The following is a 25,253-nucleotide window of genomic DNA, read 5'->3' as shown; positions in this document are numbered from 1 at the left end:
GCTGGGAAATTATAAAGTATCTGAGGCCAGATTTGAACTCAGGTCCTCCTGACTCCAGGGGTGGTACTCTGTCAGCTGTGTGACCGAGCTGCCCCACCTCAGTTTTATTCTTCTGAAAGCTGAGGACAGTAAGGCCTGAACTCCATAGCTCAGAGTTGTTTTAAGGATCAAACTGGAGTGTCTGAAAAATGTTTTTAAAATCCTGAACTCCTAGGAGATATCACCTTGTTATCGTTATTTCAGAATCTTGTATCAAATGTTGCTTTTAAAATGTCTGCTGATTGGGCGAGCTGCCGTGCCTTGGGATGCTATTCGGGGGGGGGGGGGTGGGGTGATTCCAAGTCTCTGTTGCCCACCCCCCAGCCCAGAAGAACCCTGCCCCAGCAAGTGTCTGGCTGCTCCTCTGGCTCGGCCTGTCACCACGGGGATCAGGCTACCCAGATGCTCTCTTTAGTGGGGCCAGAAAGAGAGGAGCTGGCGAGGGGCCTCTCTCCCCATCCATGCCCTGGTCAGGTCCCATTGCCCTTTACCTGGGAGATAAAGCCCCGGGGAATGTGGCCATCCTCATGAGGTTTGGGTGGGTCCCGGGAACCATCCCCTCGGAGACGACAGGACTCCAGCTGAGCCCGCAAGGACTGGACCTGTGTGAAGAGTGGGGTGGTCAGTGCTGGGGGGGTCCCTGAGGGGGAAAGAAGCAAGCCCCTGCTGATTCATCAGCAAGCTCAGACAGACGCTGGAGGTCAGGAGGTTCAAGCCTCCTCAGGTCCCAAAGAACCAGGAGCCAGACGAAGCCATACCTCCTTCTCCAGAGCCTCTGTGACATCTCCCGAGGACCCCCTCTGCTCCCCTTTGCTCTGGGTGAGCAGAGCCGTAAGGGGCACCCGCTTGTTCTCCCTCAACGGCAGCTTCTCCAGTTCCAGCCACTTCTTCTCTATCTCATCACTCAGCCGGCTCTGCTGGTCCTCGGTGAGGGGGCCCCCGAGGACCTTGCGGGGCCCCTCGCCCGCCCCGGGCTCGCCAGCCCTGCTGTCCGTCGCCTCGAACCATTTCCGGCGCTCCTCTGAGCGATGGGCCAGGTCTCTCTCGAGCTCGTCCTGCTTGGCCCCTCGGTCAGAGCCCCGGATGCTCCCTCCACGTCGCTGCGGGGAGCCTTGGTTTAGTGGGGAGAGCTCCACATAATCGAAGGACTGACGCTGCCCATCTACCTTCCGGTTGGTTCCCCGGCCGATGACTTCTGAAGCTGGACGTTGCTCCTCGGACTTCAAGGAGCCCTTCTGGGAGTTGTAACTGTGGATGGTATTCTCTTTGTTGCTGTCGGAGAGTCTGGGGAATGAGCACAGTCCCAGCAGAGGGGGTGGTCAGGGGGCCCGGCACAAGCTTGGACAATATGATTAAACAATCTGTTCCCTGAACCAGGCCCTCCATTTCTCGCCCCAGGCCTTTGCCCAGGCTGTGCCCAGCAGGCCTGAAATGCCCTCCTTCCTCCTCTTTACCTCTTAGCACTCTTAACTTAACTCTAGGCTCAGCTCCAGGGCCACCCCTGCCAGGAAGCCCCCCGACCTCTCCGAACCCTCAAATTCTATTATCTGTTATTTGTATATGATCCCTCCCGAGGAGAATGGCAACTCCCCGGGGCAGGGGCTGTTTTTGTGTTCTGCCTTTGCACCTGCAACACCAACTTAGACCCGTGTCCAGGGCAAGAGCTTAATAGAGACCCCTGTTCTACAAACTACAGCTAGGGTGGTCTGGGCAAACCCCTGGGTCTCTCCAGGCCTCAGCTGCTCCATCTATAAAATGAGGGGAAGCATAATGTATCATCTCTACACTCTCTTCCAGGGGGAATGCTGGCTTTGGAGTGGGTGAGCCTGGGGTTCAAATCCTACTGTGGGATTCTGAATGAATCTCTCTGAGATTCAGTTTTCCCATCTGTCAAGAGGGGAAAAAAAAAGCTTAAAAAAATTTAAATATGGAACTGGGGGAAAATAAAATATTATATACATGTATCCACACATGCATGCATGTGTCCATACAGATATACACATACCATAGGCACACACACACATACACAAATGTATACACACACATACACACATATATATAGATGAGGACCTGAGTTCAAATTTGACCTTGGACACTAAATAGTTGCCTAGCTGTGTGACCTTGGGCAAGTCACTTAACCCCACTGCCTTGTTAAAAAAAATCTACTAGGGCCACTTTGCCAGCTTAAAGTGTTATGTGCTCAGTTTTTTAAGTTGTGTCTGACTGACTCTATTTGGGGTTTTCTTGGCAAAAATACTGGAGTGGTTTGTCATTTTCCTTCTCCAGGTTGTTTTTCAGATGAGGAAACTGAGGCACACAGGGTGAAGTGACTCACATAAGGTCACACAGCTAGCAAAGGTCTGAGGTCAGATCTGAGGCCCGCTGCTCTAACCATTGAGCAAACTGGCTGGTGACTGGTGATCAATGAAAAGGACAGAGAGTGGCATGATATGATGGTGCCAGTCCTGCCTCTGCCAGAGCCTGGCTGTGTGACCCTGGCCAACTCATTCACCCTACTGGCAGGAGTCCCAGGCAGCTTTCTAAAAGGTAAATCCCCCCAGAGGTGCCAGCAAGCTTTGGTGGAGGGAGCTTCCTCTCCTGGAGTACCAAACCCATCACAGGTTCAATCCTCAACCCTGTGAAATGGGACAACAGATCCCTGCCTCTAGCTCCCAGGGTTCGCCAGTGCGCCATCGCCTTTGGAGCATCCGGCTACAAATGGGGGTCTCTTAGACCTCGGGGTGGCCCCCCACCCTGGTCCCATTGAGCCCTGGTACATACTTGGTGACATCTGGGGCATTAGCTGGCCGGACAGTCTTCCTTAGAGCCTCAATCCAGTTTCTCCGGATGCCCGAAGTCATGGCCGACAACGTAAAGACAGCATCCTTAGTCTGCAAGGAGACCCCGATGAGCAGGTTGGCCCAAGCCCGGGACCCTCCCCCTGCCAGAGGAATGACAGCTCCCCCAAGGTGTCTCCTCAGGGCAGCTGAGTGAGCTCAGGGTGCGGGGGAGAGATCACCTCGAGGCCCATTTCTCCTCTTCTACCTTTTGGGTTCAATATTAGGCAAGCAATAAGCAATCAGCCAGTCAATCCACACTAAGGCCGTTAGACGGTGAAGTCACCAGACCTGGAGTCAAGAAGACCTGACTTCAAATCCAGCTCAGACACTAACTAGTGAGCCATTTAATGCTACTTGCCTCGGTTTCCTCATCTGTAAAATGAGCTAACAGATGAATGACTCCAATATCTCTGCCAAGAAAACCCCAAAAGGGGTCACAAAGAGTCGGACACAACTGGCACGATTGAAAAACAAAGCAGGGCCAGGGAATAGAAAGCTTCCCGTCTAAACCAAGGAGGGCAGAAAAGCAGATTGGGAAGGGAGGCCAGAGAAGGGGTTTAACCGAGGACACACGGCTGGGAAGTCTCCTCCAGTCCTGACCCCTGGGCCCCCCTCCCTCTGGATCTCTTGTCCACCCCCCAGTGTGCCTCCCCACTCCCCGCTACTTCCAACAACCTGCCCTGAGTAACAGTTCTGCTCTCTCCCCTCTGCAGTCTGGAGCATGTGGGGAAAGGGAGGAGGAAGCGTTCACTGAAGGCTGCTATCTGGTTACAGGAGGCGACAACCGGCAGGGAGAAGGGGGGATGGAGTGGGGAGGACCGGGGATCCCTTACAGTGCCCAGGGAACAGCTAGGCTTAGGAAATGAGGCTAATGAAAGAGCAAGTAGTCAGTGGGGTTTCCAGAGTAGTCACAGAGAAAGCCTGGGGCTCAAGGCACCGAGTCCCAAGGAAGTTCAAGGGTTGCCGACCATCACGAGGTCCAAGGCTGGGCTTCTCATCAAGTAGTGAGCTCTCAAATACCAGAGATATTCCAGGGGAGGTGAGTTGACCCCCCCCACTCTGCCCATCCTAGGTGGGAGGTCACCCCTAGAGGTCCAGAGGGATACAGATTCAGAGGTGGAACCTCAGAGATCATCTAACCCCTTCCCTTTACAGAAGAGGACACGGAGATCTGGAGGCGAAGGCATTTGTTCAAAGATCAAATAACCAGAGATTTAGGGCTAGAGGTCATCTTATCTAGACTTCTTATTCTAAAGAGAGGGAAACTGAGGCTCTGAATGAATCCAAAAGTCACACACATAGCAAACATCAAAGGTGAGATTTGAACACAGGTCCTGAGTCTCCAAAGGCAGTCGCTTCCTAGTTTAGGGTTCCAGAATTTGCAGTGTCTGGGTCCCCTCTCCCACACTCACGTGGATCTGGAAGCCATAGTTGCGTTGGACAGCAAATTCCGTCACATCTGTACAGGAGCGTAAGTCAATCTCCCCATCCAGTTCATCGGCCTGAGACAGAATAACAACACGTCAGGGTCAGAATGCTCCCAGCCCGACCCAGCCTCACCACCTTCCTTCCTTTCTTCTCCCTTCTTTTGTTCAACTCCATAAATACTTATTTTTAAGGCAGTGGGGTTAAGTGGCTTGCCCAAGGCCACACAGCTTGGTCATTATTAAGTGTCTGAGGTCACATTTGAACTCAGATCCTCATGATTACAGGGCTGGTGCTCCATCCGCTGTGCCACCTAGCTGCCCCCCCCCCCCATAAACACTTGATTCAGACCCTGTTTGACCCAGTGCCCCAAGTAGGGGAGGAGGTTGGGCAAATAGTCCATCATGGGCCTCCCTCCTAAAAATATGCACTTTCTCAATTATGGCCTCAACCTGGGCAAGAACCATCTTTGCAAGTCTTGGCCCAAGAGTGGGGTGGCCAAGGCAGCCAAACCTGCCTGGCAGTACCTTTCTATCTTTGTCATTTTCCTGATCCTGTATTTGTTTTTATCTTTTGTTTAACTATATTATCTTTATTTTTTAAATTATTAAATATGTTTAAATATTCATTTCTCAGCATATCCCCCCACTTCCTTTCCAGAGAGGCACCCCTTTATAACAAAGAAAGAACAAGAGGGGGAAACTGAGCAAAACTAAGAAACATCAATTCAATCTGCCATTACAGGCAGTGCTGCCCCCATACAGAATCCCCCACTTCAGCCACAAGGGGAGGGGGCAGACTGTAGTCTCCTTGTTTCTCAGTGAAAGTCCCAAGAAGCTCCCAAGTCAAGGGGGGCTCACCAGGAGGTGCTCCCACCCCACCCTAGCCCACACTACCTCTTCAGCATTGGAGTCCCGGTAGTATTTGAGGCTGGAGTCAGTCAGCACGAACCAATGCTTCTTCCACTGGAGGGAGAGGGGAGAGGCAGGGGGTTAGCCATGGACCGGATCCCCCTAAAGGCTGAAGAGGGGGATGTGGCTGCTGGGAGGTCTCTGGGGGCTGGAACTGGAGTGAGGGAGGGGGAGAAAGAGGAGGCAGGAAGCTGGGAGGAATCTCTAGTAAATTAAGGTCTACTCTGAGTAAAAGAATGAATGAGAGAATGAATGAATGAATGAGCTTCTCAGTGCTCAAGATTGATGCTTTGATTGCAAGGCAAAGATCCTTAGCCAAGGAGGAAAAGCATGGCTTTGGAGGCAGTGGATGGAGCACCACCCTGGTGTCAGGAGGACCTGAGTTAAAATCTGACCTCAGACACTTAACACTTACTAGCTGTGTGTCCCTGGACAAGTCTCTTAACTCCAACTGCCTCCAAAAAAACCCCAAAAAAGCAAAGCATGGATTTTGGAGTCAGGAGATCTGAGTTAGAATCTCCCCCTCCCCTCTCCCCCAGAATATGGGTATGAAAAATCTGATCTAGAGGGGTCAGAGAGTAGGGTCACAGGGCTAAAGGGAAAACTGAGGCCCAGAGAGGTCACAGAACCGAGGTCAGATGTTCATAAGCCTATTTGTATCATGGTTTCCATCTCTAGCAAGCAGTCTGGTGAAGCCCAGGGGCCCCATTTCAGAATAATGTCTTAAAATGCATGAAATAAAGATACTTTAAACTACAAAAGAAATCAAAGTATATTTAAAAAACAAACCAACACAGGTTCCCAGATCCCAGGTTAAACAACTCTGATTGGGTTCAATCCTTCATTTTACAGATGAGGAAACTGAGGCCTGGGGAGACCAGCTTGCCCAAAGATCCTAGAGCCCTGACATAGTATGTTCAGGAGTGTTGGTGGGGGCATGATGTGGATGGATGCCGAGGATGGCAGATGTGCCGAGGACCCCATAAGATGGGAAATTCTGTGTAGAGATCACGGTTCAATCCTCTGTGCTGGGTTAGAAAATCTCTCCTCCTAAGAGCTCGGAGAAGGAATCCTTTCACTGTGGGTGGTCTGGGCCGCATCTGCCAGAGTCACTGCTTGGGTCCTTGGAAGACCCTGATTCCATGGCCGGTGCCTTCTTTATTGGGCCCCTTTTGGGCAAGAAATGCAGCTCATTCTTACTAAGAGAAGGAACTGGATTTGGACCTCAATGAGCAAACCTGTCACTTAGCAGCTGTGTGACCCTGGACAAGTCACTTCATCTCCCCCGTCTCAATTGTCTCTTCAGTAAAAAGGGGAGGGGCAAGGTTAGATCAAGAGTTCATGCTTTGGGGCGGCTAGGTGGTGCAGTGGATAAAGCACCAGCCCTGGAGTCAGGAGTACCTGGGTTCAAATCCAACCTCACACACTTAATAATGACCTAGCTGTGTGGCCTTGGGCAAGCCACTTAACCCCATTGGCCTTGCAAAAAAAAAAAAAAAAAAGTTCATGCTTAATGTGGTTTTGGGTCCTGGACCCTCTGAGCAGTCAGTCTGAAGGCCAAGGACCCTCTTCTTGCAATCCTATTTTTGGAACGAATTATAAACTACCTAGAATTACAGATTAAACTAACTGGACCAGAGTGATCAAACTATATTTTAAATGCCAAATTCATCCAAGTAGCTTCTAGCCTCAAGTGCGTAAGCTGTCATTCTAAGCATTTCCAAGTTTTCCAGAGGAGAACTGGTCCGGCAGAGAGTTGGATTGACCCTCAGGCTGTATGATTCTGGCCAATCCACATCCTTCTGGGTCTCAGTTTCTTCACTTTAGACAAGTCCTTTATGTTCCCTGAGCCTCTGTTTTCTCCTTTAGAAAATGGGGGGGGCGGGGCTGGGGGCGGCTAGGTAGCACAGTGGATAGAGCACCGGCCCTGGAGTCAGGAGTACCTGAGTTCAAATCCGGCCTCAGACACTTAATAATTATCTAGCTGTGTGGCCTTGGGCAAGCCACTTAACCCCGTTTGCCTTGCAAAAAAACCAAAAAAAAAACCAAAACCAAAACAAAAACAAAAAAAAAAAAGAAAATGAGGGGGGGCAGACAGGCAGGACAGCTTCTGAGGTCCCTCCCTCCCGGCTTGAGGACACTCCCCTGGCTCAGCTTCTTCACCCTAACATGGGCCCTGAGCCAGGCCCCTTCCAGTTCTCCATCTGGAGCCTCAGCTGGCCCGAGAGCCACCAGCCAACCTCTAGAGGGCAATGGTGGCACACCCAATGAGGCCTCCTGCCCAGCAAGAGGCTGCAGGGCCACAGAGCTGGTTCAAGAACGAACCCCAGCAGCCTGGCACAGCCCCTTCTCCGGGTAATGGGGAGAGGGGGAGCCAAGAATGTCCCAGCTGACGGAGAAGGAGCCTTGGAGCCGGGCTGGGCCATTTACTCCCTCCTAGGCCCAGGCCAGGACCACGTGGATGGAGTCCTGGACTAGAGAAGTGGGGAGGGGCTAAGGAAAACTTCAAGATTGACTTAGAAAGATAGGGTCTGATCTGGTGCCCTCCCCTCCCTTTTACAGATAAGTCGAGGGGGGCTAGGAAGGGGCTACAAGATAAGGATGAGTCTGGGGTAGGGAAAGGAGTCTTTGAGAATCAGGGACCTCAGGATCAGGGGCCAGACTGTGGATTCTGCCAGGCAGACGTTCCATGTCTGAGCCTCAGTTTCCCAAGAGGTCAAGCAGAGAGGATAAAGCTACTGGCACAACAGTAATAGTGGCCTGCATTTCCACAGCGCTTTAAGGTTGCAGGTCTTTATAAACTGCACCTTCTTTGAGCCTCACAATAACGCTGATCTTAGTTTACAGATGGGGAAACTGAGGTAGTAAATGTCTAAGGCTGGATTTGAATTAGGTGGTTCTGCCCCCTATCCAACAGATCATCTAGCTCCCAAGTGGCAAAGGAAGAATTCCATGAAAATACAAGTCCAGTCCTCCAGACCCCATCTTAGCCCTTGGTACTTAAGTATAGTCTCTGGCTAATTGTTGAGGGTCTTATCTCTTCAAGATCCCTCCAGGACAATGGTCCAGTCTCCTACTTAGACTTTTCTTTTCTTTTTTCTTTTTTGCAAGGCAATGGGGTTAAGTGGCTTGCCCAAGGCCACAAGGCTAGGTAATTATTAAGTGTCTGAGGTCAGATTTGAACTCAGATACTCCTGACTCCAGGGCAGGTGCTCTATCCACTGTGCCACCTAGCTGCCCCTACTTACACTATTTTTCCCCTTCCCCATATCTCCGTATGACAACCTCCAGCCCCAGGGCTGCAGCTGTGTAAGGGGAGAAGGGAAGGCTATGGAGGATGGCAGGGTAGAAACAAGATTTGATAGTAATTGGATAGGAGGGGTGAGTGCCAGTGGGGGTGGGGGTGGGGGGCACCTGGGTGGAGCTTGGGGAACTAGGAGGATGTTAGAGAGCCAGGAGATGAAATACAGAATCCTGTTTTGGATGAGTTGAGAGCTGAAGGTAACTAAGGGCTATCCCTGGCTAGATGGCCAAAAGGCAGCGCGGGCAATGTGATATATCTAGTCTAGACCCATGGTTCTGGGGATCACCAACCATGGGAGCCCTAGGTTAGAGACCACAGAGAGAAAAGATGGCTTGGAAAACACCAACAACCAAAAAAGCAACTTAGGGGCGGCTAGGTGGCGCAGTGGATAAAGCACCGGCCCTGGAGTCAGGAGGACCTGAGTTCAAGTCCGGTCTCAGACACTTAATAATTACCTAGCTGTGTGTCTTTGGGCAAGCCACTTAACCCGTTTGCCTTATCAAAAAAACCTAAAAAATACAAAACAGAAAAGAGGGCTTGGGATGGAGTCCTCAGGGGGACTCAGGTGAGGGAGGATGAAGATCCAGCCAAGGAGATGGAGGTGCAGTCACACAGGGATGAGAAGTGGGAGAGAGGAGGGGGATGAAGATCAAAGGGCACCAAGAGACCCAGAAGGATGGGACTGAGAAAAAGCCAATAAATCAGCAATAATTAGAGAGAGTGGTTTCAGTTGAATGATGGGGTCAGAAAAAAGATTTTTCATTAGTTTCAAAAACAAATGAGAGGGGTGGCTAGGTGGAGCCATGGATAGAGCACTGACCCTGGAGTCAGGAGGATCTGAGTTCAAATCTGCCCTCAGACACTTCATAATGACCTAGCTGTGTGGCCTTGGGTAAGCCACTTAACCCCATTGCCTAGCAAAAACCTAAAAACAAACAAACAAACAAAGGAGAAGAGAAGCTGGGTGGGACAGAAGCTGCCCTTGGAATCAGGACTGGAGTTGAAATCTGACCTCAGACACTTACTAGCTGGGTGACCCTGGGCAAATCACTTAACTTTTATTGCTTCAAAAAAAAATGAGAGGTCAGGACACAGAGGTATTAGTTGTAGACATGTTTTTTTTGTTCTTAACCATTTTTTATTCAGCATTTTATTTCCCCCCAACTACATGTTAAAACACTTTTCAACATGGAATTATTAAGGAGTTTAGATGAGAAAAGGAGAGAAATGTAGGCCACTGGCTAGCAAGGATGGTCGGATCAAGGGAGGGTGTTCTGAGGACAGGGAGACATGGGTTTGTTTTCAGGCCCCAGGGAGAGACAATGGGGAAGATACAGGGAGGGAATGGGACCCTGGGATGAAGGGGGTGCTCATGAGGGAAGAAGGCTGAGAGCCGGGAGATGGGGAGACCAGCCCCCCTCCATGTTTGAAGGAGCTCAGAGGCAAAGTCCTCCATTCTGGATCCCAGGGCTCTGCCCAGTGCCGCCATGTTCTGCCTTCTCTGGCCCCTCCCGGCTTTGAAGTTCTGGGCTCCTAGTGATCAAACAGTTGTTCCCACAAAGGAAACAGCTGGTCCTGAGGTGTGTCATGGTCATACGTGTGTGTCTGTGTACACACCCATGTCTGAATCCATGAGCACCCGGGGCGGGAGGGAGGCAAGAGAAAGGACTCCTGGCTGGGTATTGGAGGGATACTGGAGATCCTGCCCAACCCAGAGGGGATGAGTCTGGAAGAAACAGGCCAAATGGGAGGGAAATGAGGCTGATTTCATCTACTCTAGTCCTAGACCTTGGGGATTGTGGGGTCTAACTCCCCTCTTTTTTGAGGGGGGAAGAGTTAAGTGACTTGCCCAGGGTCACACAACTAGTGTCTGAGGCTGAATTTGAACTCAGGGCTGGTGCTCTATCTACCCGCTGCCCCCAACTCCCCTCTCTTTGTAGATGAGAGAACTGAGACTTAGAGAGTGAAGCGGACTGGTCCAAGATCACAGACATAAGCAGTAAGGGGTCAAGGTTGTAACAAACCAACCTAGTTTTCACTTGGCTCTGGAGCCTTAGGCTGGGCAGAGGACCGAGCCCAACGTGCCAGCAAGGGGAACCAGGGACAGGACAGAACTATGGGGAAGGGCAGCTGGGGGAGTCATGGACTGGAACCCCTTTTGGCTGACCAGAGGCCAGCTCCCAGCACAGGGCTCCCTCACCTGGAGACACAGGGGGTCTACATCAGAACCTCTGGGAAGCCCCAGGGGAAGCCCCAGGGCAGAATTCTAGTGCTGGAAGGGACAGAGGGCAGGAAGACTGAGGTCTGGAAAGGTGACTTTCCCCAAGGCCATAGCAGCCTAGAACAAGAGCCGGGAAGGGCCCGAGAGGTCCTCGTTTGATGCGGGTGGTGGTGGGGAAACTAAGGTCCAAAGGATCCCAGATCTTGAGGGAGAAGGTTCTGAGAAGCCAGGTGATTCTCCTGATCTCACAGAAGGAAGAGACCAAGGTCCCTTTAGGCGACCTGCCCAGGACCATACAACTGGCGGATAGCAGAGTAAGATTCGAATTCAAGTCTCCTGGCAGAAGAAGGGGAGGAGAAGAGAACCCAAGAGAATGTGCGTAAAGTCCACTTCCTGCCCTAGAAAGCTAAAGCCTGAAGGGGAAAACCCAGGCCACCTCATCGAAGGGGAAGCGACTAGTTCAGTGGTTCTCACAGCTCAAGAACTGGCCTTCTGGTGCACAGAAGGGCTTCCGGTCTCCCCCCTGCCTCCCAGGGCCTCAGTTTCCCCATCTGTAACAACAGGGGGTTTGGAGTGGTGGCCGCAGGAGCTCTATCACCTGGGATCTTGTGCTAACTGGTCAGTAGGAGAGTGTGATCGATAATAGTGGACTCTCTTCAGGAATGAAGAACGTTATGGAGGCAAGGGGCGATGAGGCAGCAAGGGGCGAGGTGGAGATGGAAGGTGAGACAGGCGGCGCTGACCGGCTGGGCAAAGGTCTGGAGGCTTTATCCCAAAGGTCCACCCAGCCTTCCCCGTCTCTCTGCCCATGCCTTGGGCCACTTCCAAACCTTAGCTCCAGTTGAAGGCCTCGAGCAGGAAGGTGGGCCCTTCTCGGGTACCAGGAACGGCCCCCCACCCAGAGATAGCTGAGCCTAGTTCTGGAAGGCTCCTGCTGGGTCTGGCTGGCTGCCAAAGCCTTGACTAGGTAATGGATCCCTTAAACCTGACCTGCCGGCGTCCTGGGCTCCCGGAGCCTCCTCTTCTGCCTCTTGGTGGGGTGAGCCAAGGCCAGGAGAGGGAGCAGCTCCCCAAGGGGGAGCTCCCTGAGGGGAAGTAGTACCCCAAGGGGAAGTATCTGGGGCAGGGGCTCTTCACCAGGGTGTCCTAACCTTATGGGCACCATTTGTCTAACTGGTTTTCTAAGTCATCTTGAGAATTCCCAATGATACATTTAAGAACCTGCTATAGGGGCAGCTTAGGTGGCACAGTGGATAACCGGAGTCAGGAGGACCTGAGTTCAAATTTGACCTCAGACATTTAATAATTACCTAGCTGTGTGGCCTTGGGCAAGTCACTTAATCCCACTGCCTTAAATAAATAAAAAATTGAAAAAAAAAGAACCTGCTATCAATAGAGGGTCCAGGGTTGAGGCCAACTCTCTCATTTTCCATTGGAAAGAACCAGGGCCCAGAAAGAGCAAGGCGGAGGCTTCATCCTGGGTCTCCTGATGCAGCTTCCCTTAAACCATGTGAAGGAAGTTATGCAGACCCCCACTCCCCCCAGGGAAGCTGGGGGAGGGGAACTAGCCGCAGCGGGGTTGTGCTAACATACCTGATCTTATCCAGAATCTCTGCCCTAGAGAGGGAAAGGGCCTCAGAGGTCATCTAGTCCACCCCTCCTTATTTTACAGATGGGGAAACCGAGACATAGAAAGATCTGGAAGGGACTTTGGAGGTCATTTAGTCCGGCACCCCTAATTTTTCAGATGGGGAAACCAAGGCACAGAGAGATAAAAGGGACCTCAGAGGTCATTCAGCCCAACCCCTTCCTTTTACAGATGAGGAAACAGATATAGAAAGAGCTGGATGGGACCTCGGAGGTCATCTGGTCCATGTCCCTTCTTTTACGGATGGGGGAAACAAGCCCAAGGAAGTTAGATGTCATGGCTGAGGTCTCACAATCCTAAATTTAGAACTAGAAGAGACTCAAGAGTCCCAACCCAACAGGTATGGAAGAGGTGAAGTGACTCTCCCAAGGTCACACAGAGACAGGAGCTCTGGAATCATTGTTCTGCCCCTTGATGTAAGAAGATGGGGATCATCTGGCTTTGAGAAGGGGGGATGTGGCAAGTTCAGAGGAGATCCTGGCCCGCTATCCCTGAAACCACATAAAACCCACCCCTGGCATGACGATTCTCTTACCTCTCCTGGTTCGTCCAGAATGGACATCCATCCTTTCTTAAAGTTGAGGAGATCGGGCTGGGAGGAGAGAGAGAGAGAGAGAGGTGTCAACAGGGGCAGAACCTGACTGGCATGCCCACCTCTGCAAGGGGGCAGAATGAGAACCCCATTTTTAGACAGGGTCAATTTGGAAATCAGTTTTGCTTGTCTGCACATCTGTAAAAGAGGACTGGTTTGGGGGGGAGGGAGGGGAGAAAATTAAATGCTAGTTAATTTAAAATAAAAACCAAATTGACTGGGTCTGGGAAGGAGAGGGGAGCCAGGAGGCTGTGCCAGCCATCGCAGCTCTTGGCCCTCCACAACCCCAGTCCTGGCTCCTGAGGGTCCACCCAGTCCAGGATACAGAGACCAGGGGGAAACCGGAAAGCCTCGAGTGGTTTTTGTGTCAGACCTGTGGGCAGACCCAGAGGGACGGTGATCTGGAGGGAGACCATGATCCGTCACTGAGGTGAGGGAGGGAACCCAGGCTAGCCTTTATTATTCAGGGCTGCAGATACCCCCCCCCCAGCCTGCCTCCCTGTCCCATCCGAGCTGAAGGTAGTAGTAGGATTAGAACTCCCCCTGACAGGGCTAGAGGGTAGCTCAGGGATCATCGAGGGCAACACATTTTACAGACCGAGAAACGGACCCCAGAGGGTTGAAGTCACTTGCCCCTGATCACACCGTTGGAATTTGAACTCAAGTCCCTTCATTCCAAATCCATCATTCTGCTGAGGGGTTCACCTGGTACCAAGGGATGGTGGGGATGCTCACCTCCCTCTCTCTTCCCACACCACCATCCCCCGGAGGAAGTATTGGGCACCCAAGTGGAAGGGAGCCAGCTCAGAGACAGAAGCCCAGAGGGGAAGGGCTCGGGTGAACCTGATCCCTCCATCAGCCCTAGAGCTGGGGGCCGAGGAGGAGACAGAGGCAGCTTGGGTTTAAAACCATACCTTGCTGTTGCTGCTGGGGGTCAGCCCTGCTTGATGGGTGGGGGGTCCTCCCTGCCACATCCTCTGACCGGGTGAGATGGCCGGTGGGAGGGAGGCTCTGAGGGACCTCAGCAGCCCAGTGGGGGCTCTGGGCTCCCCTGAGAAGGGGAGGCCGGGCTGAGCATCCTGCCCACCATGACCCTGGTGCCTCCTCCCTCAGCCCAAGAAAACTCTGCAGGTGGGTCCCAGGAGCGGGGTGCTACCCGGGGAGCCTGGGGAAGGCCCTCCCTGCCAGAGAGACCATTGGCTCCCAACACCCAGGGAGGCGGGGTGCCAGGCCTGGGGGAAGGCGGGCCACCTGTTGCCATGGCCGTGAGCCTAGCCTATGGAGGCCTCCCATCGCCGCCCGCCTGGGCCCAGGTGTCCAATTGCAGGCAGGCCGGCAGGCCAAACCTCCGAGGCAGCTGGAAACCTGAGCTGTCTGACCTGGTCTCCTGCTCCTGCCTCCTTCCCAGAGGCCACCGCTCTGTCGGGCAGAGGAAGCGCTAGACAGGAGGCCTCTGGCCACATCCCAGGACCACCCCCTTCTCTATGCAGGGCTTCCTCCACCATGGCCCTGGGAGGCCCCCCCTTTTACAGAGGGGGGAAACTGAGGCACAGAAAGGGAAGGTGAAAGACAATCAAATGGCCACAGTGAAGCTCAGGCTCAAAAACAAGGTCATGTTTCTAGGGGAGCCTCCCTGCATCCTCCTAAGCCTCCCCAAAGGAATCCCCAAGAACAGGCCCCCTTGATCTTCAGAGAGCAGGGTCCCCAGAACCACCTGCACCCACCGGATAACTCACCTCTTTCATTTACAAAAGTTTTGTTTTTTTAAGAGAAGAAGCTGAGTGAGATGGAGAATAGAATTTTATGACCTGAGCACTGTAACTTGGGGAGCTCGCCTCTTCTTGTTCTAATGGGGTGGAAAAATGGGACCAGGAGACCATCCAGTACAACATTGAGGAAACAGGCCTTCAGGGTGCCCATGATGGCCCAAAGTCACTGTCGAAGGAGAGACTGGAACCCAAGTCATCTGACTTCCAGTCAAGTGTGCCCCCATGAGATCCACAATGGAATCTGAGTTAGGGGATGGACAGGGTCATTCAATCCTCATGGGTCATGGAGACCTGCCCAAGACGTGCCCCCGATGAGGCATCCCTCTGCCTCTGGCCTTTCATGTAAACAGAACATCACATTTATTACAAAGGTTGTTTTTCTTTTTCCTCACTGGGGATCAACAATTTACATTCTGGAACTTTCCAAGCTATTTTGGGATTTATGGGTTAGATTTTTTTTGTTGTTATGTGACTTGCCTAGGGTCACAAGGCTAGTAAGTATCAAGTGTCTTTAGCAGAATTTGAACTCAGGGCCTCCTTACTCTAGGGCTGGTGTGCTATCCACTGTGCTGCCTAGCTGCCCCTAGATTTCCTTCTCGGGGACCATGCCTTAAACCCAATCACTCTGGCTCTCAAAGACTGGCCAACAGGAGGGGTTGGCTCTAGCCTGCCCTGGTCCTGTTTTCACTTGGACCCAGGTACTCTGGTCTCCTTTTTTTGCTTTTAGCCAGAAACCTGCGGATCTTGCTCTCCCACTAGATTTTTTTTGACCAGACAAAAAGCCATTCTTTGCCTCAATTCTTACCTAACCTTGATGTTGCTGTTGACCTCAAGTAAATGTGGTAATAAGCCACCCTTAATCACTGAAGGGTGTAGCCTCAGACTAAAGCAGGCAAAGAGCTGAGCATAAGAAAGCCAAGGCCTCCCACTGCCTGCAGGGCCGCCAAGCCATAGCTGCCCCCCTGACATCACCTCCCTGATGTGTCAGGGTCCTCGGAAAGAAGGAAGGACAAATAACCACCCATGGGGGAGGGGAGCAGGAAAGGAGGATAAAACAGATTTGCATCGATTGAAAAAAGTGTCAGATAAAAGGGAGCCAGGGGTTATCCAGTCTCTTCCCCAAAGCATGGATCCTGTCTACAACAGCTCATCAGTCATTCATTCATTTATTCATTCATCACTGGGAACATAAAAGAAGAAAAGCAAGCCTATCCTGGCCTTCAAGATGCTAATAGAGCCAACAGTGCCCAGCCCCTGTTATAATGTCTACACCCTAAAAAATCAGTTATTTGTTCTGTCATCATTGGAGAATTCCTAACTTCATCCTGGGCCTTGGATGAAGCCTGAAGGCTTTCTGTACCTTAGAAGTCAGTTTAAGGGGTGCCAGGACCGACCCCTGCCAGTCATTCCGGGAAGCCTTTGGACTTGGTGGGATGCCCCAGAGCCCAAGTCTACAGATGAGGCAGGGCTGGCTGGGGGGGGGGGGCATAGCGAGATGAGTGGGAATCTAAGTAAAAGGCAATTAGGAAAGAAATACACTTCCTCACTGGATAAAAGGGAACCTATCCAGGGCTCCCACTTTTGTCCTAGGCGAGTCTATCCCATCCCCCTGGGGCTGAGCCCCTCTGCCCCCTCCCTGGCCCCGGATCGCATTGGCCGCCCTAGCCCTTCTTCTCCCCAGGATGCTGCCCCGGCCCGGGCTGCAGGGCTGTAAGCCCAGGCAAAACTGGCTCTTCTCTGCCTCCACCCTTCCTTCCTCTCCTCGGCCATCCCGGGAGGCCGCAGATTTGATATGAATCAGTCCCTTGTCTTCCTTTCTTCCTTTCTTTCTTTCCTTGGGCCTGGTGCTGACCCCGGGCCTGCCCCTCCCTACTCTGGACCTGGAGTCAGCAGAAGTGGGGAGCGGGTGAAATGTGCTGACTGATAGTGAACCCAGGAATGCTGGCCCGGCCTGGGCCCTCCCATGGGGAGAGACAGCAAGGCCGGGGCTCCCTCCTGGGGCAGGGTTCCTGGGCCGGGGGCCCCCAAAGGTCGTCTCACCAGGTCCGTCCTTTTACAGATGAAGCAACTGGGGGGGATGGGGACGGGATGGGAAGAGCCCCACAAAAGGGGAAACGGACCCAGGCCAGGCCTCCGCACCCCCAGCCCCGCTGGAGCGTGGGTGTCGGGCACCCCGGGGTCACCCGGGCCCCAGAGTCCATCCCCTCTGCTTCTGGGTGGGGCCACAGAGAAACCAGCCAAGCTGACCCAAGGGGCCCCGCACAGAGTTGGGGGTCTGGTAGGCCCCCACCTCTCATCTTGCAAACCGGGAAACTGAGGTCCAGAGAGGACAAACAACTCGCTTGTGGGGAGCCCCGGCCCCGGAGTCGGGAGGCCCTGAGTTCAAGTCCGGCCTCGGACACTTGACAATGACCTCGCTGCCTGGCCTTGGGCAGGTCCCTACTCCATTAACTCGCAAAAAAGCAACAAAAGCCCCAACTTGCTGGGGGCCACCCAGGGGCGTCAGAGGGGGTCCCCAGGCCAGGCCCTCCTCCGGCTCCCGCCCCGGGGGGCCCAAGGCTGGGGGCGGCACCAGGGGCAGGCGGGGGGCCTGGTGAGAGGGCTGGCCTAGGACCCCCGGGGAATGAGGGGGGCTTGAACCCCGAGCTCTCACTGTTGGGGAGCCCGAGGCGGGGAAGGCCCCGCCCCCGGGCAACCAGACCCCCCACGTGCCGGGGCGGGGGGCGCTGCCTGGGGGTCCCCTCCCCCACCCCCCCCCCAGGACGCGCCCGGCGGCCCCGCCCCCGTGTCCCGGAGGAAGGAAGTCGGGGCGCGGGCTTCTGGGGGTCCGCGGGGCTGCGCGGGGCGGGGCGCGGCCCCCCCCGTCTCGCGGGCTCCCTCCCGTGGCGCGCGGCGGGGGTCTGGGTTCGAGTCCCCGGCTCCCCCCGCGGAGGGCGCCGGCTGCGGGGTCCCGGGGGGCTCGGGGGGGCTCGGGCGCTCACCGTCATCATGCAGCCGCGCGGCCGCGGGGCCCCGGGGGGCGGCCGGGCCGGGGCGGATCCGGGGCGCGGCGGGGCCCGCGTCAGCGGCCCGGGGGGGGCAGCATGCCGGCCGCCCCGCGCTGCTGCTCCGGGCCGGCCGCTGCGGCCGCCGACAAACTTTTTTCTCCTTTTCTTTTTCTTTTTTTTTTCAAACTTCCTGGGAGGATCCGGCCGGACCAATGGGCCGGGGGCGGGCCGAGCGGGCGCTGGCCGGGGCGGGCCCGGCGGCCCGGGGGGCCCGGCGATTGGAGGAGCCCGCGCGGGGGGCGGGGGCGGCGGCGGCCGGCCAATGGCAGGGCGCGGGGGCGGGGCGGCGGGGGGGGGGCGGGCGCGGGGAGGCGGCGGGCCAATGGCGGCGCGGGGCCGCGGGGCGGCGGGGGCGTGGCCCCGGGCCGGGCAGGCCGGAAGGCGGCGGCGGGTGACTCCCCTCCGCGGGAGGGGGGCGGCGCGGAGCGGTGGGGGCGGGGCGTGTCCTCCCCCCCCCCCCCGCGGGCCTGAGCCCGCCCTGGCCTGGGGGGGCCGTTAGATCTGGGTTCCAGTCCGGCCCCAGACCCCGCGGGCCTCAGTCTGGCTAATGGGGCCCCCCGGACCGGGCGCCCCCGGAGCGGGGCTGGGGAAACTGAGGCCGGGGGGCTCCGCGCCCCCGCTCCCTGCCCTCTCCCCGGCCCCCCTCGGGCCTCGCAGACATTTCCTGGCCCTCCCCTCGATGCGCCGGGGGCAGAGCAGGGCCAGGCCCGGGAGGACGGGGCGCACTGGGCCTCCCCGCCCGGGCAAGCTTCCCACCGACCCCCCGAACCCCAACTGACTGTAAGCACAGCTCAGCCTCCAGGCCCTGCGGCCTGGCACGGGAGCCCTCCCCCTCCCCGCGGTGACCAGGCCAGAATCGTTCCTTCTCCACCCTGGAAGGGTCCCGGGACGCCGGAGACACCCAGAGTGCCCCCCACCCTCGTCTCTGGGGGCCTCGGTGCCCAGTAACCCTTGTCTTATACTCAAGGGCTCTTACAGACTAAGAAAAGCTGCCTCTGAGGCTTGCGCCCGTTATGCCCGTCCGGCTGTCTGTAACAGGGTGAAGGCTGCTTCCACCAAACAGCTTTCAATCTGTGAAATGATCTTCTCTGCTCCCAGATCCCCAGCATTGTCCACCCTCTGGTTTCCGGACGCCTCACCATCCTGATCACCTTCCCCTGGGCACCTTCCTTCCAGAAGTGGGTTGCTCTGAACAGACCACAGTAATCCAGCTGGGGACTCCAGGGTTCAGGACTATAAAATCATCAGCTCAAAAGGCACTGACTAGTTTGGGAATCACCACTTCTCTCCCCTGCAATCCACTGTGTGACTCTGGGTAAGCTGATTAGCCTCTCTGGGCCTCAGTTTCCTCAAATGTAAAACAGGCATTGGATTCAATGACTTTCTAAACATCTGGGTCTTATGGCCTTCCTCATTATGAATATCATATTTTTTTTTAAGGTTTTTGCAAGGCAACAGGGTTAAGTGGCTTGCCCAAGGTCCCACAGCTAAATTGGGTTTGAACCCAGGTACTCCTGACTCCAGGGCCGGTGCTTTATCCACTGCACCACCTAGCCGCCCCAATATCATGTTCTTTTAATAAATCCCGGCTTGCTCTTAGCTCTAATACAAAGCCTCAAATATCTATACACAAAGGGGAACTGGAGATTCTAATGCCAGGAGCAAATTTGATTACATGTCTCAAGTAGGAATGGAATGATTAGAGAGATAATATAGTAACTGGAAAATTAAGGAAATCCAGCCAGTTGAGGAAATCCAGGAAACAGAGAGAGTGAACCTAGAAAGTAAGAGTGAAATTATAATGAGAGTATACTACAGACCACCTGGGCAGAAGGAAGAAATAGAGGAAAAGGTGGGAAATAATAATGGAAAAAAATGGTATAAGCCAAACACAGGGGAGTGATAGAGATGTCATAGCTTTCTCCCAGGCAATAAACTCTTACTTTACCTTAATGATAAGCTTATCCTTAAAAAAGGTGTGGGAAGTAATGAGGCAAAATGGAATGTGGGCTTGACTCTGAACAACAAGGAAGAATTGGGTAATTAAGTAAAAGGGAGAAGTACATAAAGCACTGGCCCTGGAGTCAGGAGGACTTGGGTTCAAATATGACCTCAGATACTTGACACTGATTGTGTGATCTTGGGCAAGTCACTTAACCCCCCCCCCCTACTTGCATTGCCTTACCAAAAAAAAATGGGAATTTAGGGAGTACTCTCATCTTAGAATCCTTTTGTAAGGCAATAGGATTAAGTGATTTGCCCAAGTCACACAGCTATTAACTATCTAGTGTCTGAGGTCCTCCTGACGCCAGTGCTCCATCCACTGTCCTACCTAGCTGCCCATAGAATCTCTTTTTTTTAGGTTTTTGCAAGGCAAATGAAGTTAAGTGGCTTACCTCAGGTCACACAGCTAGGTCATTATTAAGTGTTTGAGGTCGGATTTGAACTCAGGTCCTCCTGACTCCAGGGCTGGTACTCTAGCAACTGTGCCACCTAGCTGCCCTTGTTGGGTGCTACTTTGCTCTACTATTTTTCTTTTTTAGGTTCTTACAAGGCAATAGGCTGAAGTGACTTGCCCAAAGTCACACAACTAGATATGCATTAAGTGTCTGGGGTCAAATTTGAACTCAGGTCCTCTTGGGCCTGTGCTGTATTCACTGTGCCACCAAGCTGCCCTATTTGCTTGACATATTTGAGGGGTTTTAAATATCGTTTTATCTAAAGCAAAATTTGTTAATATTAAAAAAGAGATTAAAAAAAAGAAAGAAAAAAGTTCCTGGAGATCGGCTGAGTGGCTACAGGACCAGAAAAGGACAAATACCCCAATTTTCAAGAAGAGGGAAGAATGACATCTACATGGTGTAGGTTAATGAACTTGACCTTGGTTTCCCTAGAATTCTGGGACATGTTATTAAAGGGATGGTTTCATGGAGACCATGTTATTAAGGTGATCGCTCCAGGTCAGGGTTGGTGGGGCTACCTCGAGCCAGCAGTAGGTCATACCAGACCAACTTCATTTACTTCTATTTATGGGGTAGGTCAGAGGAATGAGGTAGACACCGCAGACCATTTGTCATTTGTCAAAATCTCTCCTGCTGTCTTTGTGGGCAAGATAAACAGACATGGGTCAGGAGAAAGTAAGGCAGATTCAGAACGGGTTCAATGCCTGGACCCCAAGCAGGGTCATTAGTGGTGGATGACATGAAGGCCAGTCTCCAGTGGAGTGTCCCAGGGAATTATCCTCAACTCTGTGTGGTTGGTATTGTTGAGTCATCTATGAGTCTTTGGTTCTGGGTTTTTATTTTTTTATTTTTTGGCAAAGGTACTGGAGAGGTTTGCTATTTCCTTCTCCAGCTCATTTTTACAGATGGGGAAACTGAGGCAAACAGAGTTAAAAGACTGGGCCAGGTTCACACAGGTGTCAGAAGCCAGATTTGAACTTAAAAAGATGAGTCTTCCTGAGTCCAGGTCTAGCACTCTAACCACTGAACCACCTGGATACCTTGCTCAAATCTGTACTGTTCAGCATTTTTATCTAGGATCTGGCATGTTTGGAGAATCTGCAGGTTGACACAGAGCTAGGAGAGAGAGACAGGGAGACTCGAGAGGGACAAGATGCTGGAAGGAGGCTAACAAAATGAAATGCAAGAGGAATACCAAGATCTTCAGATGAGTTCAAGAAAATCAGTAAGATGAGGGCAAGGTGGAAGAGGTGTGGCTGCACAAGGAGTGTGGCCCTGAAAAAGTCCCAGGGGCCTGAGTGGACTGCCAGCTCCATGTGAGAATAACAGGAAAGATCAAAGAGCAAGTGCACTTTGGACTGCAGTGAGAGACTAGGCACCAGGAATAAGGAGGCCGGGATCCGGCTCCACTCTGCCCGGATCTGACTCACTAGTAGGAATAACAACAAACTCCAGAGCAGTGGGATGGCGCCATGGATGGCCTGAATTCGAATCCTGCCTCAGACACTTAATAGCTCGGTGACTCCAGGTAAGTCAGTTAAGATCAGTCTGAGGAGGAAAAGGAGCTTTTGGCATCTCCTATCCCTCTGAGATCCGGGGACTAATGTCCTGCTTGTCTTGGATCTAAGCCAGTCAGAGGGAGGGAGGTGGTGGTGGTGGGGGAGGCTGAGGGCTTCTCTTGCATGAATCTGGGGGCTTCAAGTCCTGTTTGACCTGATCCTAAAGTTTCTTTTACCATGGTAAAGAGGGGGCCAATCTGTGTGGAAGCACACACGGATAGGATAGACTAAGGTCAGAGATTTAAAGGAGCTTTGGGGAATGTCAGAACTGAAAGGGTCTTAGAACAGGGGATGTCAGAGCTGGGAGGGGTCTGAGAACAGGGGACATCCCAGAAGGGAAGGATATTAGAGACCACAGTCCAACTTCTTCATTTTCCAGGTGAGAAGGTTGAGTTTCCCCTCGGAGGGGAAATGATTGTTTTGACTTCCCAGCATGTTGGGCTGGGAGAGTTAAAGGGCAGCTTCCCCAGCCAGCTCTCTGTCTCTGAAGGTTATGAGACAAATAGGGAAGTGGGTACCCTTAAGGCTTTCTCACCCCAACAGTGTATGGGAGGTGTAGGTCCAATGAAAACACTAGGGCCTTGGAGTTAATGAATCTGAGTTGGAGATATGAGTGCTCTTGGGTGACCTTCCTGGAGTGGGAACATTCTTGGATCTCCAGGGTCCTTCTGGCTCACTGCTGAGCTAAGATCCTCTGGATGGGGGAGCAAACCCTGGGAACCCCTGAGCATCTAACAGTGTGATCCTGCCTGGGCATTAGGAGGTGGGAGCTGGGGGGCTAGAACTTGGGGTTCTGGCCCAGATACACATGAGTGGGAGGGGGGATGGCTCCCTTTCCCTTGATGTAGTCCCCCACCAGCTAGTTTGGGGGTCACTCTAGATCATTACCAGATGTGGTCCTGTCCTACCTCCAACATTCTCTGTGCGTGTGACCATGGTCAAGTCTCTTCCTTCCCTAGGCTTCAGTTTCTTTTTTTTGTAAAATGCGCAGGTTGGACAAAAGCACCTCTGAGATCTCTTTCAGGAGACCTTCCCTCCCTCTCCTCAGTTTCCTCTTCTGTACAACTGAGGGTTGGACTAGATGACCTCCCAAATCCGTTCTAGGCCTAAATCTGGGATCCTATCATCTCCCATTTCACAGATGAGGCAACAAAGGCTCACAAACAACATTGCCCAAGTTCAATGAGGGCTTGAGCTGACACTGGAAAGAAGGCCTTTCAATTTTAAACCAAGGGTAATTTCCTCTTAGGTCAAGAAACAAACTCTAAACATTCTGGCCTAGAGGTCTGAACCCCATCTGGGCCTCATTTTCCCCCTGTGTAAGTGGGGAGGAGATAAATACCATGACCTCTCCATTCCCTTCCATCTCTGACACCCCTTAAGCTTAAGAAGGTACTGCCCTGTTTATCCTGTTAGCCAACTTGACTGGCCACATTCCTGGAGGGCACTGCCTCTGAAGCCAAAGCCCTGAATTCAAATCCCTCCTCAGACAGCCACAACCATCTCATGGGACCTTGGTCTCTCCTTCCTCATCCCCAAATGAGGGCTTCCAAGAGATCTGAGATCCGCTACCGCCTCTTTCTCCTCTTCATCTTCCATTGAACACCCTCATCAACCTCAACCTGTCCCAGGTACTTGTGCCCAATAACACATTTGCCATTAAAGGCCTTTAACACCTTATCCAATAAGACTGGGGAGGACTTTAAATGCAGCCCAATGGAGAAGGGGGCCAAGGACGTGGAGTTCTGTCATCACCCAATATATAACAGCCCAGGCCTGGCCCAAGGAGGACCGAACATCTGCTCCAAGGCTAGCCCGCCTCCAGAAATGGGCTGATTTCATTTTCCCCCCTCCTTGTTGAATGAGTAAAAGAAAAAACAACTCCTGAAAGCTGGCCTGTCCCTCTCCTCCCTCAAGGACACTCCAAACCGTCCATCTTGAGTGTTTACAGCCTTCCTCAGGCAGGAACCATTACGTAAGGCCAGATGTTTATGCAATTGGCCCTGACCCAGGCTGGAGTCTGCCCCCTCCCCACCCCCATCCCATCAGCTGGCTTGCCTCTGGGTCTTCTCTGGCCCCTCCCCATCTAGACCCCCTCAACTTGGCTTCCTTGACTGGAAGTCAAGGGGTGAAGAGGTCAGCCGACTTGGGGCGCCCCACCCCATGTCGTCTTCCCTCCCTTCTCTATCCCTACCTGGGAGGCCCTAGGGAAAGACTGGCCATAGCAGAAGCTCAGAAATGGAAATCAAATATGGGGTCACATATACCTATCCAGCCCTGCCTCTTCATGTTACTGAGTAGGAAAATGAGACCCCCACACTTGGGGAATAAACAGGGGCAGGATTTGAACCCAGGTCTTTTGCCCCAATAATCTGTGTTCCTTCTTTCTACTGTGCCTTGATTTACCTGCAGTAGGACCATTTGATTGGGGGTGAAAGGGAAATCCTTGGAAATCCTCTAACCCAAGCCTCTTATTTCATGTTATTTTGTGGTTTTTATTTGGCCACACAAGTATCAAGCGTCTGAGGCCACATTTGAACTCAGGTCCTCTCGACTCCCGGGCTGGTGCTCTACCCACTATGCCACTAGCTGCCCCCACCTCTTAATTTATAGATGAGGAAACTGAGTCTATGAGAATTTCAGTGACTGCCCTCCAGGTCACTTGCAGATTTGGGGTTGGAACCTGCGACTCAGACTCATCTAGTCTAACCTGTTGCTGAAGCACCTGCCCAGGCAGTCCGTCTTCCAGCTCCCCTTTAAAGCTCTGATGCTAGGGTCAAGGCAGCCAGCCCCTCCCTGGTCCAGCCCCTCCCATCCTTTGGAGGCCAGCCTACCCTTCGCCACTTGAGGACCCCCAGGGAAATCAGGAACGGGTTGAACAGCGTGGGCTGGTCTCCGGGCAGGCGCCATGAAGTCACCAGTCGGCCCTTGGTGGGGCTCACGGCCTTTCCCTTCGTTTGGATGTTGTCTGCCTGTCAAACAGGGTCAAGTTGGTCCAGAGGGATCTGTTCTGTTGGTCTCCCCTGTGGGGCAGGGGAGGCCCTCGGCAAAAAGTGGGGATTAAAGGCAGTTTCCCCAGCCCATGGTGGCTCCTTCAAATACTCAGGACCCTTAGGGACTTCCTCTCTCAGTCCTTTCAACCAGATAGGAACCTGTTCTGAGATAGGCACTGGTGAAGTCATTTACACTATAGTATAAATTATTGAAGAGCAGGGCATCATAGAGAATTGGCCTTGAAGTCAGGAAGACCTGAATTCAGATTCTGCCTCTGATGCGTACTGGCTCTGTTACCCTGGACACAGCCCTCAGTCTCTCATTTCTCCAGGATCTAAGCTTCTAAATTGAAGAGAGAGTGGCAACCTGCAACAGTTGAAGGCGCTCCCTCGCTTGGGAGTTTCCTTTAAATCAATGAAATCTTAAATCTAGTCCCTAGGTC

At 53.1% G+C, this 25,253-nt stretch overlaps 1 protein-coding gene across 1 annotated transcript in view; it reads right to left on the bottom strand.

Moving 5' to 3' along the window:
- TRIOBP (TRIO and F-actin binding protein) overlaps nt 1-25,253 on the bottom strand; it is a 64,463-nt gene that overhangs the window by 13,868 nt on the left and 25,342 nt on the right. The window contains exons 14-20 of the mRNA XM_074221076.1: nt 24,652-24,789; nt 12,924-12,980; nt 5,201-5,269; nt 4,292-4,381; nt 2,821-2,930; nt 798-1,323; nt 531-641 (exon numbers count right to left, since the gene is read on the bottom strand). Of these exons, the coding sequence (XP_074077177.1) occupies nt 531-641; nt 798-1,323; nt 2,821-2,930; nt 4,292-4,381; nt 5,201-5,269; nt 12,924-12,980; nt 24,652-24,789 (1,101 nt within the window). The remainder of the gene's footprint in view (nt 1-530; nt 642-797; nt 1,324-2,820; nt 2,931-4,291; nt 4,382-5,200; nt 5,270-12,923; nt 12,981-24,651; nt 24,790-25,253) is intronic.

This window comes from Macrotis lagotis, chromosome 2, assembly GCF_037893015.1.
Source record: "Macrotis lagotis isolate mMagLag1 chromosome 2, bilby.v1.9.chrom.fasta, whole genome shotgun sequence".
NCBI lineage: Eukaryota > Metazoa > Chordata > Mammalia > Peramelemorphia > Peramelidae > Macrotis > Macrotis lagotis.
Note: the sequence above shows the minus strand (reverse complement) of the source record. Positions and strands in the feature narration are given on the sequence as shown.